The 23,933-nt window shown below is 43.7% G+C and overlaps 1 protein-coding gene across 2 annotated transcripts in view; it reads right to left on the bottom strand.

Moving 5' to 3' along the window:
* XPNPEP2 (X-prolyl aminopeptidase 2) overlaps window positions 1-23,933 on the bottom strand; it is a 112,884-nt gene that overhangs the window by 46,323 nt on the left and 42,628 nt on the right. For both annotated transcript variants that reach the window (XM_073642185.1, XM_073642186.1), the window contains exons 3-8: window positions 20,407-20,517; window positions 19,795-19,858; window positions 5,368-5,472; window positions 1,959-2,045; window positions 1,434-1,580; window positions 70-171 (exon numbers count right to left, since the gene is read on the bottom strand). In XM_073642185.1, coding sequence (XP_073498286.1) covers window positions 70-171; window positions 1,434-1,580; window positions 1,959-2,045; window positions 5,368-5,472; window positions 19,795-19,858; window positions 20,407-20,517 — 616 coding nt within the window. The remainder of the gene's footprint in view (window positions 1-69; window positions 172-1,433; window positions 1,581-1,958; window positions 2,046-5,367; window positions 5,473-19,794; window positions 19,859-20,406; window positions 20,518-23,933) is intronic.

Below are 23,933 nucleotides of genomic sequence, written 5' to 3' on the forward strand. Positions count from 1 at the left end.
CTGCAGTGACCCCATTGCCTCTATGATGGGAGGGGTGCGAGCATTTACTCTCCTGATGGCGGCACCTACATGCACTTTCCTCCAGCGCTGACAGCAGGACCGCCGTCGGCTTCTGGGAATGTTGTTCCATTTGTTTCCGGATATCAGTCACTTTTTCCTGCCAGGTGCTGTCTGGAAAAGAATGGAAAATGCAGTGATATGGAAAAAAATCACATCTCATAAAGCCAAAAAATCACTGTATAAATGAAAGTGAGGAGACTGCAGACAGGACATTCGCTGTATACCCCAATAGATACCAAGGGGAGATGACCAAACCCACCACCAGATTCAGGGCCCCCTCCTCAATCTTCCATCGTACAGACACACTGGACATAGTAAAGTGAACGGCCAGCACGTCACGGTATAGCGGCACATTGACCGCTCCATTATGGGAAGTGAATCTTCATTTGCATGAAATATAAAAAAAACAACAACTATTCTCTTGCTTTCTTCATCGTCAGATTTATCGTTTCTTGTAAAGGTTGACTTTTTAGGATCACTACTTCCAATAGGTGGCGCTGAAGAGGCAATTTGCATCTTTAATTTACCAGAGGAGCATGCATGGCCTATAAGTCTCCTCACTCTGACATGCCTGGCTTGTCACTCTCCACAAGGAGAAACGTTCGCACATTTTTACATGTGTTGCTCTAGTCACATCAGGAGCTGCATGTGAAATGTTGCTGGATTCATCTCACTGCGGCCACCCGCTGCTCGCTGGCATAGCAGGCTGGTGATGAAACATTGCCTGATCTACATATGGAGGGTAAAAGAGGCCTGAGAAGTACGGGACCTTTTATACCATACAGTCACATGTGATCCCAGGGTATCCTGGCTATAAGTGGTAGAGAGGAGTGATCCGTCCTTAGGCTTTTTCACATGTAGCATTTTTGCAGCGTTTTTTTCATGCAAATTTTTACCTGCGTTTTACAGAACCAGCAAAGTCTATGAGATTTCAGAAATCTTCTGCACACACATTGTTTTTTTTTTCCTGACTCTTTTGTCAAACAGCTGCATTTTTGCAAAATGCAGCATGTCACTTTTTCAGCGTTTTTCACCCATTGAAAGCTATGGGTAGTGAAAAATCGCTGCAAAAAAAATGCAGGTATCAGGTTTTGATGCATTTTTGGTGCCAAAAAATGGAGCAAAAACTATGCAAAACCTGCTTTTTGTAAACAGCTTAAACGCAGCTTAACTTATGCATTAAAAAAAACGCTGCAAAAGTGCAACATGTGAACACAGCCTTGAAGTAATAAAATGATTACACACCGCCCTGTCACTGTGCACCAGGAAACATGTCAGAATCACTTTGTATCCATGCTGTCTCCTTAGATATCTCCTGTCTGCACTGCTGTCTATGTGAGAAATGTTACATTGTGACGGCACAACTTCCTTACCTACAAAGTCATTGGGGATGGAGTAGATGTCATTGTCGGGCAGAGCGGGGCGCTGCATCCCCCACACCTCGTCCACCAGATTAGTGGGTATCGAGCGGAGAACTTTCCCAGAATCCTCCAGTAAACCGTTGTACGATTGCCAGTCATCTAGGAGAGAGACGACACCGGGTCATCGGCTTCTTACCTAGGATCCACCTTCTGGGCTACGTGGCCGCAATATACAGAATCTAGTGCGCCGGTGACTCAATGGGGAGAACGTAGAGAAATACGTCTGATCAGTCGGGATCCACAACCTCCATTCAGCTAAATCTACAATGTTTCGAGTTTCGTTGCGATTCTGTGGAGATACGAGATCGTGTTCTGCCTATAGATAAGTTCAGATCTACACCGGAAGTCTCTTCATCTACACATGTGCTGAAGAGTACAAGAGACTGCCTCCGATCGCTGCACTGACTTGTCCTCCACAGTGAGGTCCCCATTGTGATCAAGGTCAGATATCTTCACCTCTATAAAGTGACAACATACTTATAGAAAAGAGGAACGGGTCGAAGCCGATCTCATCCCCATCCTTCAGTTCTTGTAGGATCCAGGATACAACTTCAGAAGCGGAAACTGGATACAAAAGTAACTTATTAGAAGACAAACAATAATAGTGATAACAGCGAATAACAAACATCAGCGATAATGTACCGCTATAATAGTGATGACGAGATACAATATATACAAGACAGCCAAGGTTATATAACAGTATCATAATCATTAATAGGAATTATAACAATGATACTGTACAATTACTATTATTATTCCTGTTATTTGTAGGAATTCGGTCAGGAAATTCCATTCACAATGTGGATCTGATGTTCTGTGTCACACTGAGATCTCTCCAGACACAGTAACATAGACCTGGATCCATCAGGAGACACTTGCCAGTCTTCTACCATAAAGCTGCTTGAGAAGTTGCTAAATTAGGGAGTCACGCAATCTAGAAGTTGTACCAAACATTTGCAACTTTTGGTGTTTTTATGCCAAATCCAGAAACTTTTGGAAAAGTGAGTAAACTTAGCTTGTAGGAGGCATCGACACGTGCCCGCGGCAGGTTCATCATAATGTAAGCCGCAAAGGTGGTGTAAATTACGACACAAACGTCCATGACGGCATTACATTTATTGCACGAGGCAGCTGAAAGACGCGCCACATTCATTAACAATGGGATTAAGCAAAACTAGTGCACAGAAAGTGAGTCTACGTAGGTCTAAAACATTGATATACATATATAGACACGTATATACAGTACAGACCAAAAGTTTGGACACACCTTCTCATTTAAAGATTTTTCTGTATTTTCATGACTATGAAAATTGTACATTCACACTGAAGGCATCAAAACTATGAATTAACACATGTGGAATTATATACTTAACAAAAAAGTGTGAAACAACTGAAAATATGTCTTATATTCTAGGGCACTCGTTTTTCTTTACTTAGAATTTGTATTATGGCAAGAAAAAAGCAGCTAACAGTCTATTCAGTAGGACTATCAGCTGTGTATCCACCAGACTTCTGCACAACACAACTGATGGTCCCAACCCCATTTATAAGGCAAGAAATCCCACTTATTAAACCTGACAGGGCACACCTGTGAAGTGAAAACCATTTCCAGTGACTACCTCTTGAAGCTCATCAAGAGAATGCCAAGAGTGTGCAAAGCAGTCATCAAAGCAAAAGGTGGCTACTGTGAAGAACCTAGAATATAAGACATATTTTCAGTTGTTTCACACTTTTTTTGTTAAGTATATAATTCCACATGTGCTAATTCATAGTTTTGATGCCTTCAGTGTGAATGTACAATGTTCATAGTCATGAAAATACAGAAAAATCTTTAAATGAGAAGGTGTGTCCAAACTTTTGGTCTGTACTGTATACACCCACATATACAGTACAGACCAAAAGTTTGGACACACCTTCTCAAAATAAGTGGCATTTCTTGCCTTATAAATGGGGTTGGGACCATCAGTTGTGCTGTGCAGAAGCCTGGTGGATACACAGCTGATAGTCCTACTGAATACACTGTTAGAATGTGTATTATGGCAAGAAAAAAGCAGCTAAGTAAAGAAAAACGCGAGGTCATTATTACTTTAAGAAATGAAGGTCAGTCAGTCCGAAAAATTGGGCAAACTTTGAATGTGTCCCCAAGTGCAGTTGCAAAAACCATCAAGCGCTACAAAGAAACTGTCTCACATGAGGACCGCCCCAGGAAAGGAAGACCAAGAGTCACCTCTGCTTCTGAGGATAAGTTTATCCGAGTCACAAGCCTCAGAAATCACAGGTTAACAGCAGCTCAGATTAGAGACCAGGTCAATGTCACACAGAATTCTAGCAGCAGACACATCTCTACAACAACTGTTAAGAGGAGACTTTGTGCAGCAGGCCTTCATGGTAAAATAGCTGCTAGGAAACCACTGCTAAGGACAGGCAACAAGCAGAAGAGACTTGTTTGGGCTAAAGAACACAAGGAATGGACATTAGACCAATGGAAATCTGTGCTTTGGTCTGATGAGTCCAAATTTGAGATCTTTAATTCCAACCACGGTGTCTTTGTGCGACGCAGAAAAGGTGAACGGATGGACTCTACATGCCTGGTTTCCACCATGAAGCATGGAGGAGGAGGTGTGATGGTGTGGGGGTGCTTGGCTGGTGACACTGTTGGGGATTTATTCAAAATTGAAGGCATACTGAACCAGCATGGCTACCACAGCATCTTGCAGCGGCATGCTATGCCATCCGGTTTGCGTTTTGTTGGACCATCATTTATTTTTCAACAGGACAATGACCCCAAACACACTTCCAGGCTGTGTAAGGGCTATTTGACCAAGAAGGAGAGTGATGGGGGGCTACTCCAGATGACCTGGCCTCCACAGTCACCAGACCTGAACCCAATCGAGATGATTTGGGGTGAGCTGGACCGCAGAGTGAAGGCAAAAGGGCCAACAAGTGCTAAGCATCTCTGGGAACTCCTTCAAGATTGTTGGAAGACCAATTCTGGTGACTACCTTTTGAAGCTCATCAAGAGAATGCCAAGAGTGTGCAAAGCAGTCATCAAAGCAAAAGGTGGCTACTTTGAAGAACCTAGAATATAAGACATATTTTCAGTTGTTTCACACTTTTTTTGTTAAGTATATAATTCCACATGTGGTAATTCATAGTTTTGATGCCTTCAGTGTGAATGTACAATTTTCAAAGTCATGAAAATACAGAAAAATCTTTAAATGAGAAGGTGTGTCCAAACTTTTGGTCTGTACTGTACATATACACATACACCTGCTCCCCTCTCCCCAGCCCTGACTTCCCCCACACAGCTCACCTCCGGTCCAACAGGCCTCTTTAAAATGAAGATGGATGAGGACCAGAGGACTAAGCGAGAGACGGTGCAGAGGGACAGGTGAGGGCTACAGAGAGGGAGAAATTATCATTTTTATTTGGCTTTTTTAACCTTGTTCTGACCCTTTTAATACTGGCCGTCCAGCCGCCATTTATCTGAATTTGCCAAAGTAAATTGCAAACGTTAAATTCCTGTGAATCCAATTTTTTTTTTCTAAAATTCAAAGCTAAATTTGATTTTCTTATGAATTAATTTGCTCATTTCTAATTATTTATTATTATTATTCGACTATAATATAATGGGATAATACATGACATAAATCTGATGCAGAATATAATAGTAGAACCGTAACGTTATAACTACAGGATCAAGAAAACAACGGCTCCTCAGTTCTCCACTTCCTGCATTTTCTTTGCCTTTAAGATTGCTACATATTTTTCACACAGCTTTCCCAGACTCCTGAATGGCTTCTCTATACTCGCATATAATTTTTAGTAGTCGATAATTTCCCCATTTATGATATAGACTTGTAATATTCACAATGGATTTACTGACGTGTCTTCTGAAGTTCCCAGTTACAGTCCATCTCTCGCTCCGCCTGGGTCCAGTATCGGCTGTCGGTGAAGACGGCAGCTCTGGTCAGAGTCACTGCTGCGGTACCTGAAACGACAGAACAGAGATTCTCTGGAGACATCAGGGATAAAACACGCGACAAGCCTCGATAAGTCTAGAGCGTCAACTCTTATCGGAATCTTTATTTCTAATTATCGTATAACTAGAAGGGCTGTAACATTCTAATGTCCTTCCATAAGACAATATAATAAGGCCGATAGCCCATCAGATACAATGTAATAAGGCCGATCCCCCCATCAGATACAATGTAATAAGGCCGATCTCCCATCAGATACAATGTAATAAGGCCGATCCTCCATCAGATACAATGTAATAAGGCCGATCCCCCCATCAGATACATTGTAATAAGGCCGATCCCCCATCAGATACAATGTAATAAGGCCGAAACACCATCAGATACAATGTAATAAGGCCGATCCCCCATCAGAAACAATGTAATAAGGCCGATCCCCCATCAGATACAATGTAATAAGGCCGATCCCCCATCAGATACAATGTAATAAGGCCGATCTCCCATCAGATACAATGTAATAAGGCCGATCCTCCATCAGATACAATGTAATAAGGCCGATCCCCCCATCAGATACATTGTAATAAGGCCGATCCCCCATCAGATACAATGTAATAAGGCCGAAACCCCATCAGATACAATGTAATAAGGCCGATCCCCCATCATATACAATGTAATAAGGCCGATCCCCCATCAGATACAATGTAATAAAGCCGATCCCCCCATCAGATACAATGTAATAATGCCGATCCCGCATCAGATACAATGTAATAAGGCCGATCCCCCCATCAGATACAATGTAATAAGGCCGATCCCCCATCAGATACAATGTAATAAGGCCGATCCCCCATCAGATACAATGTAATAAGGCCGATCCCCCCATCAGATACAATGTAATAAGGCCGATCCCCCATCAGATACAATGTAATAAGGCCGATCCCCCATCAGATACAATGTAATAAGGTCGATCCCCCATCAGATACAATGTAATAAGGCCGATCCCCCATCAGATACAATGTAATAAGGCCGATCCCCCATCAGATACAATGTAATAAGGCCAATCCCCCATCAGATACAATGTAATAAGGCCGATCCCCCCATCAGATACAATGTAATAAGGCCGATCCCCCATCAGATACAATGTAATAAGGTCGATCCCCCATCAGATACAATGTAATAAGGCCGATCCCCCGTCAGATACAGTGTAATAAGGCCGAACCCCCACCAGATACAATGTAATAAGGCCGATCCCCCATCAGATACAATGTAATAAGGTCGATCCCCCATCAGACACAATGTAATAAGGCCGATCCCCCGTCAGATACAGTGTAATAAGGCCGATCCCCATCAGATACAATGTAATAAGGCCGATCCCCATCAGATACAATGTAATAAGGCCGATCCCCCATCAGATACAATGTAATAAGGCCGATCCCCATCAGATACAATGTAATAAGGCCGATCCCCCATCAGATACAAAGTAATAAGGCCGATCCCCCATCAGATACAATGTAATAAGGCCGATCCCTCCTCAGATATAATGTAATCAGGCCGATCCCCCGTCAGATACAATGTAATAATGCCAATCCTCCATCAGATACAATGTAATCAGGCCGATCCCCCGTCAGATACAGTGTAATAAGGCCGAACCCCCATCAGATACAATGTAATAAGGCCGATTCCCCATCAGATAAAGTGTAATAAGGCCGAACCCCCATCAGATACAATGTAATAAGGCCAATCCCCCATCAGATACAATGTAATAAGGTCGATCCCCCCATCAGATACAATGTAATAAGGCCGATCCCCCATCAGATACAATGTAATAATGCCGATCCCCCATCAGATACAATGTAATAAGGTCGATCCCCCCATCAGATAAAATGTAATAAGGCCGATCCCCCATCAGATACAAAGTAATAATGCTGATCCCCCATCAGATACAATGTAATAAGGCCGATCCCCCATCAGATACAATGTAATAATGCCGATCCCCCATCAGATACAATGTAATAAGGCCGATCCCTCATCAGATACAATGTAATCAGGCCGATCCCCCGTCAGATACAATGTAATAAGGCCGATCCCCCATCAGATACAATGTAATAAGGCCGATCCCCCATCAAATACAATGTAATAAGGCCGATCCCCCATCAGATACAATGTAATAAGGTCGAACCCCCATCAGATACAATGTAATAAGGCCGATCCCCCATTAGATACAATGTAATCAGGCCAATCCCCCGTCAGATACAGTGTAATAAGGCCGAACCCCCATTAGATACAATGTAATAAGGCCGATCCCCCGTCAGATACAATGTAATAAGGCCGATCCCCCATCAGATACAATGTGATAAGGCCGATCCCCCATTAGATACAATGTAATAAGGCCGATCCCCCGTCAGATACAGTGTAATAAGGCCGATCCCCATCAGATACAATGTAATAAGGCCGATCCCCATCAGATACAATGTAATAAGGCCGATCCCCCATCAGATACAATGTAATAAGGCCGATCCCCATCAGATACAATGTAATAAGGCCGATCCCCCATCAGATACAAAGTAATAAGGCCGATCCCCCATCAGATACAATGTAATAAGGCCGATCCCCCATCAGATACAATGTAATAATGCCGATCCCCCATCAGATACAATGTAATAAGGCCGATCCCCATCAGATACAATGTAAAAAGGCCGATCCCCCATCAGATACAAAGTAATAAGGCCGATCCCCCATCAGATACTATGTAATAAGGCCGATCCCCCATCAGATACAATGTAATAAGGCCGATCCCTCATCAGATACAATGTAATCAGGCCGATCCCCCGTCAGATACAATGTAATAAGGCCGATCCCCCATCAGATACAATGTAATAAGGCCGATCCCCCATCAAATACAATGTAATAAGGCCGATCCCCCATCAGATACAATGTAATAAGGCCGATCCCCCATTAGATACAATGTAATCAGGCCAATCCCCTGTCAGATACAGTGTAATAAGGCCGAACCCCCATTAGATACAATGTAATAAGGCCGATCCCCTGTCAGATACAATGTAATAAGGCCGATCCCCCATCAGATACAATGTGATAAGGCCAATCCCCCACCAGATACAATGTAATAAGGCCGATCCCCCATCAGATACAATGTAATAAGGCCGATCCCCCATCAGATACAATGTAATAAGGCCGATCCCATATCAGATACAATGTAATAAGGCCGATCCCCCATCAGATACAATGTAATAAGGCCGATCCCCCATCAGATACAATGTAATCAGGCCGATCCCCCATCAGATACAATGTAATAAGGCCGATCCCCCATCAGATACAATGTAATCAGGCCGATCCCCCGTCAGATACAATGTAATAAGGCCGATCCCCCATCAGATACAATGTAATAAGGCCGATCCCCCATCAGATACAATGTAATAAGGCTGATCCCCCATCAGATACAATGTAATAAGGCCGATCCCCCATCAGATATAATGTAATAAGGCCGAACCCCCATCAGATACAATGTAATAAGGCCGATTCTCCATCAGATACAATGTAATAAGGCCGATCCCCCATCAGATATAATGTAATAAGGCCGATCCCCCATCAGATACAATAATAAGGCCGATCCCCCATCAGATACAATGTAATAAGGCCGATCCCCCATCAGATACAATGTAATAAGGCCGATCCCCCATCAGATACAAAGTAATAAGGCCGATCCCCCACCAGATACAATGTAATAAGGCCGATCCCCCACCAGATACAATGTAATAAGGCCGATACCCCATCAGATAAAGTGTAATAAGGCCGAACCCCCATCAGATACAATGTAATAAGGCCAATCCCCCATCAGATACAATGTAATAAGGTCGATCCCCCCATCAGATACAATGTAATAAGGCCGATCCCCCATCAGATACAATGTAATAATGCCGATCCCCCATCAGATACAATGTAATAAGGTCGATCCCCCCATCAGATACAATGTAATAAGGTCGATCCCCCCATCAGATAAAATGTAATAAGGCCGATCCCCCATCAGATACAAAGTAATAATGCCGATCCCCCATCAGATACAATGTAATAAGGCCGATCCCCCATCAGATACAATGTAATAATGCCGATCCCCCATCAGATACAATGTAATAAGGCCGATCCCTCATCAGATACAATGTAATCAGGCCGATCCCCCGTCAGATACAATGTAATAAGGCCGATCCCCCATCAGATACAATGTAATAAGGCCGATCCCCCATCAAATACAATGTAATAAGGCCGATCCCCCATCAGATACAATGTTATAAGGTCGAACCCCCATCAGATACAATGTAATAAGGCCGATCCCCCATTAGATACAATGTAATCAGGCCAATCCCCCGTCAGATACAATGTAATAAGGCCGATCCCCCATCAGATACAATGTGATAAGGCCGATCCCCCATTAGATACAATGTAATAAGGCCGATCCCCCGTCAGATACAGTGTAATAAGGCCGATCCCCATCAGATACAATGTAATAAGGCCGATCCCCATCAGATACAATGTAATAAGGCCGATCCCCCATCAGATACAATGTAATAAGGCCGATCCCCATCAGATACAATGTAATAAGGCCGATCCCCCATCAGATACAAAGTAATAAGGCCGATCCCCCATCAGATACAATGTAATAAGGCCGATCCCCCATCAGATACAATGTAATAATGCCGATCCCCCATCAGATACAATGTAATAAGGCCGATCCCTCATCAGATACAATGTAATCAGGCCGATCCCCCGTCAGATACAATGTAATAAGGCCGATCCCCCATCAGATACAATGTAATAAGGCCGATCCCCCATCAAATACAATGTAATAAGGCCGATCCCCCATCAGATACAATGTAATAAGGTCGAACCCCCATCAGATACAATGTAATAAGGCCGATCCCCCATTAGATACAATGTAATCAGGCCAATCCCCCGTCAGATACAGTGTAATAAGGCCGAACCCCCATTAGATACAATGTAATAAGGCCGATCCCCTGTCAGATACAATGTAATAAGGCCGATCCCCCATCAGATACAATGTGATAAGGCCAATCCCCCACCAGATACAATGTAATAAGGCCGATCCCCCATCAGATACAATGTAATAAGGCCGATCCCCCATCAGATACAATGTAATAAGGCCGATCCCCCATCAGATACAATGTAATAAGGCCGATCCCCCATCAGATACAATGTAATCAGGCCGATCCCCCATCAGATACAATGTAATAAGGCCGATCCCCCATCAGATACAATGTAATCAGGCCGATCCCCCGTCAGATACAATGTAATAAGGCCGATCCCCCACCAGATACAATGTAATAAGGCCGATCCCCCACCAGATACAATGTAATAAGGCCGATACCCCATCAGATAAAGTGTAATAAGGCCGAACCCCCATCAGATACAATGTAATAAGGCCGATCCCCATCAGATACAATGTAAAAAGGCCGATCCCCCATCAGATACAAAGTAATAAGGCCGATCCCCCATCAGATACTATGTAATAAGGCCGATCCCCCATCAGATACAATGTAATAATGCCGATCCCCCATCAGATACAATGTAATAAGGCCGATCCCTCATCAGATACAATGTAATCAGGCCGATCCCCCGTCAGATACAATGTAATAAGGCCGATCCCCCATCAGATACAATGTAATAAGGCCGATCCCCCATCAAATACAATGTAATAAGGCCGATCCCCCATCAGATACAATGTAATAAGGTCGAACCCCCATCAGATACAATGTAATAAGGCCGATCCCCCATTAGATACAATGTAATCAGGCCAATCCCCTGTCAGATACAGTGTAATAAGGCCGAACCCCCATTAGATACAATGTAATAAGGCCGATCCCCTGTCAGATACAATGTAATAAGGCCGATCCCCCATCAGATACAATGTGATAAGGCCAATCCCCCACCAGATACAATGTAATAAGGCCGATCCCCCATCAGATACAATGTAATAAGGCCGATCCCCCATCAGATACAATGTAATAAGGCCGATCCCCCATCAGATACAATGTAATAAGGCCGATCCCCCATCAGATACAATGTAATAAGGCCGATCCCCCATCAGATACAATGTAATCAGGCCGATCCCCCATCAGATACAATGTAATAAGGCCGATCCCCCATCAGATACAATGTAATCAGGCCGATCCCCCGTCAGATACAATGTAATAAGGCCGATCCCCCATCAGATACAATGTAATAAGGCCGATCCCCCATCAGATACAATGTAATAAGGCTGATCCCCCATCAGATACAATGTAATAAGGCCGATCCCCCATCAGATATAATGTAATAAGGCCGAACCCCCATCAGATACAATGTAATAAGGCCGATTCTCCATCAGATACAATGTAATAAGGCCGATCCCCCATCAGATATAATGTAATAAGGCCGATCCCCCATCAGATACAATAATAAGGCCGATCCCCCATAAGATACAATGTAATAAGGCCGATCCCCCATCAGATATAATGTAATAAGGCCGATCCCCCATCAGATACAAAGTAATAAGGCCGATCCCCCACCAGATACAATGTAATAAGGCCGATCCCCCACCAGATACAATGTAATAAGGCCGATACCCCATCAGATAAAGTGTAATAAGGCCGAACCCCCATCAGATACAATGTAATAAGGCCAATCCCCCATCAGATACAATGTAATAAGGTCGATCCCCTCATCAGATACAATGTAATAAGGCCGATCCCCCATCAGATACAATGTAATAATGCCGATCCCCCATCAGATACAATGTAATAAGGTCGATCCCCCCATCAGATACAATGTAATAAGGTCGATCCCCCCATCAGATAAAATGTAATAAGGCCGATCCCCCATCAGATACAAAGTAATAATGCCGATCCCCCATCAGATACAATGTAATAAGGCCGATCCCCCATCAGATACAATGTAATAATGCCGATCCCCCATCAGATACAATGTAATAAGGCCGATCCCTCATCAGATACAATGTAATCAGGCCGATCCCCCGTCAGATACAATGTAATAAGGCCGATCCCCCATCAGATACAATGTAATAAGGCCGATCCCCCATCAAATACAATGTAATAAGGCCGATCCCCCATCAGATACAATGTTATAAGGTCGAACCCCCATCAGATACAATGTAATAAGGCCGATCCCCCATTAGATACAATGTAATCAGGCCAATCCCCCGTCAGATACAGTGTAATAAGGCCGAACCCCCATTAGATACAATGTAATAAGGCCGATCCCCCGTCAGATACAATGTAATAAGGCCGATCCCCCATCAGATACAATGTGATAAGGCCGATCCCCCATTAGATACAATGTAATAAGGCCGATCCCCCGTCAGATACAGTGTAATAAGGCCGATCCCCATCAGATACAATGTAATAAGGCCGATCCCCATCAGATACAATGTAATAAGGCCGATCCCCCATCAGATACAATGTAATAAGGCCGATCCCCATCAGATACAATGTAATAAGGCCGATCCCCCATCAGATACAAAGTAATAAGGCCGATCCCCCATCAGATACAATGTAATAAGGCCGATCCCCCATCAGATACAATGTAATAATGCCGATCCCCCATCAGATACAATGTAATAAGGCCGATCCCTCATCAGATACAATGTAATCAGGCCGATCCCCCGTCAGATACAATGTAATAAGGCCGATCCCCCATCAGATACAATGTAATAAGGCCGATCCCCCATCAAATACAATGTAATAAGGCCGATCCCCCATCAGATACAATGTAATAAGGTCGAACCCCCATCAGATACAATGTAATAAGGCCGATCCCCCATTAGATACAATGTAATCAGGCCAATCCCCCGTCAGATACAGTGTAATAAGGCCGAACCCCCATTAGATACAATGTAATAAGGCCGATCCCCTGTCAGATACAATGTAATAAGGCCGATCCCCCATCAGATACAATGTGATAAGGCCAATCCCCCACCAGATACAATGTAATAAGGCCGATCCCCCATCAGATACAATGTAATAAGGCCGATCCCCCATCAGATACAATGTAATAAGGCCGATCCCCCATCAGATACAATGTAATAAGGCCGATCCCCCATCAGATACAATGTAATAAGGCCGATCCCCCATCAGATACAATGTAATCAGGCCGATCCCCCATCAGATACAATGTAATAAGGCCGATCCCCCATCAGATACAATGTAATCAGGCCGATCCCCCGTCAGATACAATGTAATAAGGCCGATCCCCCACCAGATACAATGTAATAAGGCCGATCCCCCACCAGATACAATGTAATAAGGCCGATACCCCATCAGATAAAGTGTAATAAGGCCGAACCCCCATCAGATACAATGTAATAAGGCCAATCCCCCATCAGATACAATGTAATAAGGTCGATCCCCCCATCAGATACAATGTAATAAGGCCGATCCCCCATCAGATACAATGTAATAATGCCGATCCCCCATCAGATACAATGTAATAAGGTCGATCCCCCCATCAGATACAATGTAATAAGGTCGATCCCCCCATCAGATAAAATGTAATAAGGCCGATCCCCCATCAGATACAAAGTAATAATGCCGATCCCCCATCAGATACAATGTAATAAGGCCGATCCCCCATCAGATACAATGTAATAATGCCGATCCCCCATCAGATACAATGTAATAAGGCCGATCCCTCATCAGATACAATGTAATCAGGCCGATCCCCCGTCAGATACAATGTAATAAGGCCGATCCCCCATCAGATACAATGTAATAAGGCCGATCCCCCATCAAATACAATGTAATAAGGCCGATCCCCCATCAGATACAATGTTATAAGGTCGAACCCCCATCAGATACAATGTAATAAGGCCGATCCCCCATTAGATACAATGTAATCAGGCCAATCCCCCGTCAGATACAGTGTAATAAGGCCGAACCCCCATTAGATACAATGTAATAAGGCCGATCCCCCGTCAGATACAATGTAATAAGGCCGATCCCCCATCAGATACAATGTGATAAGGCCGATCCCCCATTAGATACAATGTAATAAGGCCGATCCCCCGTCAGATACAGTGTAATAAGGCCGATCCCCATCAGATACAATGTAATAAGGCCGATCCCCATCAGATACAATGTAATAAGGCCGATCCCCCATCAGATACAATGTAATAAGGCCGATCCCCATCAGATACAATGTAATAAGGCCGATCCCCCATCAGATACAAAGTAATAAGGCCGATCCCCCATCAGATACAATGTAATAAGGCCGATCCCCCATCAGATACAATGTAATAATGCCGATCCCCCATCAGATACAATGTAATAAGGCCGATCCCTCATCAGATACAATGTAATAAGGTCGATCCCCCATCAGATACAATGTAATAAGGTCGAACCCCCATCAGATACAATGTAATAAGGCCGATCCCCCATCAGATACAATGTAATCAGGCCGATCCCCCGTCAGATACAATGTAATAAGGCCGATCCCCCATCAGATACAATGTAATAAGGCCGATCCCCCATCAAATACAATGTAATAAGGCCGATCCCCCATCAGATACAATGTAATAAGGTCGAACCCCCATCAGATACAATGTAATAAGGCCGATCCCCCATTAGATACAATGTAATCAGGCCAATCCCCCGTCAGATACAGTGTAATAAGGCCGAACCCCCATTAGATACAATGTAATAAGGCCGATCCCCTGTCAGATACAATGTAATAAGGCCGATCCCCCATCAGATACAATGTGATAAGGCCAATCCCCCACCAGATACAATGTAATAAGGCCGATCCCCCATCAGATACAATGTAATAAGGCCGATCCCCCATCAGATACAATGTAATAAGGCCGATCCCCCATCAGATACAATGTAATAAGGCCGATCCCCCATCAGATACAATGTAATAAGGCCGATCCCCCATCAGATACAATGTAATAAGGCCGATCCCCCATCAGATACAATGTAATCAGGCCGATCCCCCGTCAGATACAATGTAATAAGGCCGATCCCCCATCAGATACAATGTAATAAGGCCGATCCCCCATCAGATACAATGTAATAAGGCCGATCCCCCATCAGATATAATGTAATAAGGCCGAACCCCCATCAGATACAATGTAATAAGGCCGATTCTCCATCAGATACAATGTAATAAGGCCGATCCCCCATCAGATATAATGTAATAAGGCCGATCCCCCATCAGATACAATAATAAGGCCGATCCCCCATAAGATACAATGTAATAAGGCCGATCCCCCATCAGATACAATGTAATAAGGCCGATCCCCCATCAGATACAAAGTAATAAGGCCGATCCCCCACCAGATACAATGTAATAAGGCCGATACCCCATCAGATACAATGTAATAAGGCCGAACCCCCATCAGATACAATGTAATAATGCCAATCCCCAATCAGATACAATGTAATAAGGCCGATCCCCCGTCAACTACAATGTAATAAGGCCGATCCCCCATCAGATACAATGTAATAAGGCCGATCCCCCATCAGATACAATGTAATAAGGCCGATCCCCCATCAGATACAATGTAATAATGCCAATCCCCCATCAGATACAATGTAATAAGGCAGATCCCCCGTCAGATAAAATGTAATAAGGCCGATCCCCCATCAGATACAATGTAATAAGGCCGATCCCCCATCAGATACAATGTAATAAGGCCGATCCCCCACCAGATACAATGTAATAAGGCCGATCCCCCACCAGATACAATGTAATAAGGCCGATCCCCCATCAGATACAATGTAATAAGGCCGATCCCCCATCAGATACAATGTAATAAGCCCGATCCCCCTTCAGATACAATGTAATAAGGCCGATCCCCCATCAGATACAATGTAATAAGGCCGATCCCCCATCAGATACAATGTAATAATGCCGATCCCCCATCAGATACAATGTAATAAGGCCGATCCCTCATCAGATACAATGTAATAAGGTCGATCCCCCATCAGATACAATGTAATAAGGTCGAACCCCCATCAGATACAATGTAATAAGGCCGATCCCCCATCAGATACAATGTAATCAGGCCGATCCCCCGTCAGATACAATGTAATAAGGCCGATCCCCCATCAGATACAATGTAATAAGGCCGATCCCCCATCAAATACAATGTAATAAGGCCGATCCCCCATCAGATACAATGTAATAAGGTCGAACCCCCATCAGATACAATGTAATAAGGCCGATCCCCCATTAGATACAATGTAATCAGGCCAATCCCCCGTCAGATACAGTGTAATAAGGCCGAACCCCCATTAGATACAATGTAATAAGGCCGATCCCCTGTCAGATACAATGTAATAAGGCCGATCCCCCATCAGATACAATGTGATAAGGCCAATCCCCCACCAGATACAATGTAATAAGGCCGATCCCCCATCAGATACAATGTAATAAGGCCGATCCCCCATCAGATACATTGTAATAAGGCCGATCCCCCATCAGATACAATGTAATAAGGCCGATCCCCCATCAGATACAATGTAATAAGGCCGATCCCCCATCAGATACAATGTAATAAGGCCGATCCCCCATCAGATACAATGTAATCAGGCCGATCCCCCGTCAGATACAATGTAATAAGGCCGATCCCCCATCAGATACAATGTAATAAGGCCGATCCCCCATCAGATACAATGTAATAAGGCCGATCCCCCATCAGATATAATGTAATAAGGCCGAACCCCCATCAGATACAATGTAATAAGGCCGATTCTCCATCAGATACAATGTAATAAGGCCGATCCCCCATCAGATATAATGTAATAAGGCCGATCCCCCATCAGATACAATAATAAGGCCGATCCCCCATAAGATACAATGTAATAAGGCCGATCCCCCATCAGATACAATGTAATAAGGCCGATCCCCCATCAGATACAAAGTAATAAGGCCGATCCCCCACCAGATACAATGTAATAAGGCCGATACCCCATCAGATACAATGTAATAAGGCCGAACCCCCATCAGATACAATGTAATAATGCCAATCCCCAATCAGATACAATGTAATAAGGCCGATCCCCCGTCAACTACAATGTAATAAGGCCGATCCCCCATCAGATACAATGTAATAAGGCCGATCCCCCATCAGATACAATGTAATAAGGCCGATCCCCCATCAGATACAATGTAATAATGCCAATCCCCCATCAGATACAATGTAATAAGGCCGATCCCCCATCAGATAAAATGTAATAAGGCCGATCCCCCATCAGATACAATGTAATAAGGCCGATCCCCCATCAGATACAATGTAATAAGGCCGATCCCCCACCAGATACAATGTAATAAGGCCGATCCCCCACCAGATACAATGTAATAAGGCCGATCCCCCATCAGATACAATGTAATAAGGCCGATCCCCCATCAGATACAATGTAATAAGCCCGATCCCCCTTCAGATACAATGTAATAAGGCCGATCCCCCATCAGATACAATGTAATAAGGCCGATCTCCCATCAGATACAATGTAATAAGGCCGATCCCCCATCAGATACAATGTAATAAGGCCGATCCCCCATCAGATACAATGTAATAAGGCCGATCCCCCATCAGATACAATGTAATAAGGCCGATCCCCCATCAGATACAATGTAATAAGGCCGAACCCCCATCAGATACAATGTAATAAGGCCGATCCCCCATCAGATACAATGTAATAAGGCCGATCCCCCACCAGATACAATGTAATAAGGCCGATCCCCCACCAGATACAATGTAATAAGGCCGATCCCCCATCAGATACAATGTAATAAGCCCGATCCCCCATCAGATACAATGTAATAAGGCCGATCCCCCATCAGATACAATGTAATAAGGCCGATCTCCCATCAGATACAATGTAATAAGGCCGATCCCCCATCAGATACAATGTAATAAGGCCGATCCCCCATCAGATACAATGTAATAAGGCCGATCCCCCATCAGATACAATGTAATAAGGCCGATCCCCCATCAGATACAATGTAATAAGGCCGATCCCCCACCAGATACAATGTAATAAGGCCGATCCCCCATCAGATACAATGTAATAAGGCCGATCCCCCATTAGATACAATGTAATAAGGCCGATCCCCCCATCAGATACAATGTAATAAGGCCGATCCCCCACCAGATACAATGTAATAAGGCCGATCCCCCATCAGATACAATGTAATAAGGCCGATCCCCCATCAGATACAATGTAATAAGGCCAATCCCCCATCAGATACAATGTAATAAGGCCGATCCCCCATCAGATACAATGTAATAAGGCCGATCCCCCATCAGATACAATGTAATAAGGCCGATCCCCCACCAGATACAATGTAATCAGGCCGATCCCCCATCAGATACAATGTAATAAGGCCGATCCCCCATTAGATACAATGTAATAAGGCCGATCCCCCACCAGATACAATGTAATAAGGCCGATCCCCCATCAGATACAATGGAATAAGGCCGATCCCCCATCAGATACAATGGAATAAGGCCGATCCCCCATCAGATACAATGTAATAAGGCCGATCCGCCATCAGATACAATGTAATAAGGCCGATCCCCCATCAGATACAATGTAATAAGGCCGATCCCCCATCAGATACAATGTAATAAGGCCGATCCCCCACCAGATACAATGTAATAAGGCCGATCCCCCATCAGATACAATGTAATAAGGCCGAACCCCCATCAGATACAATGTAATAAGGCCGAACCCCCATCAGATACAATGTAATAAGGCCGATCCCCCATCAGATACAATGTAATAAGGCCGAACCCCCATCAGATACAATGTAACTTTTGCTGTTGATTCCGTTTCTCTCCTTCTCTCACAGATAAAGTGCAGGTTCCTCATCTGTCTGTGAATCATCCACTCATGACGTCCTGCGGTCACTCAGGGAAACTCCCACTGGTGACTTTGTACAATAGTAAGTGAAGTAAGAGACAGGACGGTTCTGACCGGCACCACCGGCTGCTGGGACAAGTCGGCCCCTTCTCGTCTCTGTCACCCCCGACATGGTGATCTGGTCTGAGCTTCCTTATTCGAGGGCCCGTGTCGGGGGCTCGGTGGTAATTTTGGGGGTCCTCACCTGAGACAGAGAGCACAGAATCTACAGGGAGTAGTAGTCCATGTATGATGATGATTACTATGGGCACCGGTCACAGTTTACAGTGAATACAATGTGACAATGACTGGTGTAGATATCGTCCACCACGTTGGCAGTGCTGGTGCAATGTCACCATTTCACTGACTGGTGACGTCCGGCTCCTTCTAGTGCTGAGGATTCGGTACCTGAGGATCCGGTGAAGCCGGTCAGCCATTGTCTGCGCTTCTCGCGGGTCGCGGTGTATTCTCCCTGAATATACAATGGAAAATGAGATTAGAAAGAAAACAACTTCCACATCTGCTCTGAATCTGTCCAACATGGTGGCGCTATTCTAATGTATGTCACTTTCCTATTATCTCCATTTACATCGTGACTCCGGCTACATGCGGCTCTGTCCTCCCTACAATCATAACACAGATGCACATAGGAACTGCCCACACAAGCAAAGGCATCTCCTTAAATACTCTGTGCTGGTGAAGCCCCTCGATGGACATAGAAACTGCCCACAAAAGCAGACATTTCTCCTTAAATGCTCTGTGCTGCTGGGGACCCTGCCTTTTCAGCTACGTAACTTAGAGCCACTTACCTCCCACACGATCAGTTCACTCATTTCCTGAAATACTCTGTGCTGCTGGGGGCTCTACCGCTTCCATTGTGTAACTCATCTCCTGCTCCTCCACTAAGTAACTCTGTCTATGACGCCCCACAATATCATTACTTAGTTTTCCCGATTGCACCATCATCATCTTCATGTGTGATCCTGCTAATCACCCAGAAGACATCGCATTATTCCTCACCAGGTGCGGGTCAGTGGCTGGGATAATATAAGCCGAGACGTTGTTCATCCTCATTTGCTGGCGAAGATTGTTCAGGTCTTCAGTGGAGATTTTTGCAGTTGGTGGAATATACTGGATATGAAATAAAGAGAGAGAATAAGAAATCATGAAGGTCAAAAAATGATGAGCAGATCGATAAAGAAGAAAAGACACAAAAATGACGAGAGATAAGAGCCAAGCCATGAAAAGAAAGAAAAGGACTGAAAAGTGGAGAAAAAGGAGAAAGAGAAAGAAAAAAGGAAAGAGGAAGAAGGAGAAGGAAGAGGAGACAATAAAGAAGAGCAGAAAGAGAAAGAAGAGATTATGGAGAATGACAGTAAGAAAAATAAAAGGGAAGAGGAAAAGGAAAGAAAATTAAGAGCAAGAAAAAGAAGAAAAAGTAGAACATGAAGTATAAAGAAGTAAAAAGGCCAGCACAGAGGATTAGGAGAAAGAGAAAGAAGGAGGAAGAGGAGAAGATGAAGAATAGCAGGAAGGAGAGGAAGTACAAAGTGAGCAAGGATAGAGAAAATGAAAGAAAAGAAAGAAGAGGAAAACTAAAATAAAACAAGAAAGAAAAGTAAAGGAAAGAGGAGAATGAAGAAAAGAATAATGAGCAGAAAGAGGGAAAAAAGAAAAACAAGAAGAAATAGGAGAATAAAGAAAGGATGATGGAGAATGGCAAGAAAGAAATAGAGAGTGAAGGAAAGAAAGAGAAAATATAGAAAGATTGAAGATGCACAAGGAAGGGAAAAGAAAGAGGAAACAATTTGGATCAGTAGAATAAGATGAGCAGCAAAAATGAAGAATAAAAGGAGAAAGGGACCGCGAGGAAAAAAGAAGAACAAAAAAATAGATGAGAGCAAGAGTAAGAAAGTAAAGGAGGAGAATGAGGAGAAAAAAAAGAAGAATGAAGCAAAAAAGAGCAAGAAAAAAGAAGGTAAGGGATTAAAGGATAGAAAGAATGACCAAGAAGAAGAATGAGAAAGGGAACAAGAAAAGACAAGGAGAAGAAAAAGGAAAAAGAATGAAAAGATAGAGCAAGAAAATAAAAGATTCAATGAGAAGAAAAAGGATAAAAAGACTTGAGAAAACATAAGGAGAAGAAAAAGAAGCAGAATGAAGAGAAGGAAACATCAGAGAAGAACTACAACAAAAGTAAAAGAGAGAAGGAAGAAAGGAGAAAAATTAGGAAGATTAACAAAAACAATAAAGGACAAAGAAGAAGGATAAAGAAAAGTGCGAATGAGAAGAAGAAATAAGTTAGATATAGAGGAGGCTGGAAAAACAAGAAGACAAAGATGGCAGAAAATTAGAAGACAAAAAATGCAAGAAAGAGAAGGAAGGAAATGTCATGGACGTGATCACCCCACGAGACTGATCCTTTTCAGCCGTCATACCAGGAACGTAAGCAAACACTGCCAAACACATCAGATTAATGTCCGCTGGGCCCACTGAGGCGGCAGAAGTTGTCATCTGTCTTACGTTATGGGGTCTAAGTGAGTCAGGGAAAGAAGGATCGGACCTGTGCAGTTTCACCATTAAGGCCACGGCCTCACTATCAGTATTTGGTCAGTATTTTTTTCTCAGGTGAGGAACAATCAGAGAAAAGCTATAATAGAAACAAGTCACCAATTCTGCATTTATCACCCACTCCTGAGAACAAATACTGACCGAATACTGACCAAATACTGATAGTGGGGCCGTGGCCTTAGGCCCTGATTCATCACGACTGGCATTCTGTAAGCCCGTCTTGGTGAAGGGTGTTTGCTCCTCTTTATGAATTTGGCGCGTCCTTCGGCTGCTTTGCGCCACCAGAACAATGTATCGCAGTCAGGGGCCGGAGTACATCTCTGCCGTAATTCACACTTGTGGCATGAATTATGAGAAATTTGCAAACTGCGCTTCTTACCTTGAACATCTGCATAAATTTCAAAAATTTGGCGGCACTGACTGGGATTGGCATAAAAATGACAAGTCACAACATTTTCCTGCAACTAAAAGTTCTGCAGAAAGTGTGTAACATTACCAGGAGTTTTGCGCCAGAATTCGGGTCCAAAATTGTATTTTTTAACAATGTGAGATAAATGACTCCCAAAAGAATCTTGTATGACAGTTATGTAAAGTGTCTGGCCATGAGATTTTATAGTACTGTGGCCACACACAGTGTATGTCAGATGAAGATGGATGAAAGGTTTGAAAGCCACGCCCTGCGCACGGTCATATCTACGCCGCTCTGCCCTGTCTAACGGTCAATTTGTCATTTTTTTCCACAAAATTTTGTAAACAACAATCAGTAAACAAGAAAGAAGACAGAAGAAAGTAACACATGGCTGCAGGATCAGAGGAAACAGGGTTTGTTTTCTAGTCTGTAAACATGGAAACATCTAGGTCTGAATAGGAGCTGCATACACAAAACGGTAGAATATTTAGACAAGTTGAAAAATTGACTTTATCTTTTACATTTGAGATGCTCTGCAGCAATGAATGAAACATCTGGTTGCAAACAATTTAATGTGAATGTTACAGTAGAGATTCTTCTGATTTTAGTCTCTAGGAGGGGAGCACTGTGTTTCCTTGTTAGTTAAATGTAGCATTTGTTTCCTGATGGAGAAATATTGGAAACACACACTTTCTTGCTGTAACAATCTGCACTTTGCACTTTAATGGCACTACAATGATGATGGGCATAACCTTTACTTTATAAGTTATTACAGTCTCCAGAAGGTAAAGGAATACGACCTGTCCCCAAAAACCAGAGGAGCTGCATCCAGAGCCTTGTGTGTGTCTTACTATCTGGTCTTATCAAAGCCTCCAGCTACATAACCAGCACTGACCTCCTCACCTCTATTGATAATGAGATGGCTTTTCTGCCCCAGTCTATACAGCACAGCTGGCAAGTGAGCTGCAGAAAGCAGAAAGTGTCAGTGTGCTCTAGTGATATGATTATTACTGTGCACAGCAAGAGAACAAAACTCAGATCATTAATATGAATCTATTAGTGATGAGCGAGCATGCTCACTACTGCTCGGTGCTCGCCCGAGAATCTCACTGCTCGACACTCCTCAATACTCACCCGATCATCACCCTGCTCGACATGATCGGCGAGTATTTCCGGGTTGCTCGGCGGGAGCTCGGGTCCCCTCCCTGCATGTTTGGCGCTCTTTACAGAGCCAATGAACATGCAGGGATTGCCAGCCAGTCACTGTAATGCCGTAGCCATGTTGGTTGTGGCATTACAGTGATTGGCTGGCCGCACAGCATCATCAGGTGTATATCAGACCTGGCGCCGCCATGCTCGTCACAGTCACTCCGGAATCAGACAGTGTAGGGAGAGGAGCTGCTGCTGAGCTAGGGAGAGATTTGCCTGTTTATAGTTAGTATAGGTATTCCACAACATATATACAGTAGTGTTGAGCCACCCCCGTAGTGTTCGAGTTCGGTTCGGTTCGTCGAACACCTTCGAACACCGTTAAAACCAATGGCAGGCAAACAAAAACACATAGAAA

Source organism: Phyllobates terribilis, unplaced genomic scaffold (genome assembly GCF_046119375.1).
Source record: "Phyllobates terribilis strain yellow unplaced genomic scaffold, ASM4611937v1 Scaffold_7__3_contigs__length_470593459, whole genome shotgun sequence".
In the NCBI taxonomy this organism is placed as follows: Eukaryota; Metazoa; Chordata; class Amphibia; order Anura; family Dendrobatidae; genus Phyllobates; species Phyllobates terribilis.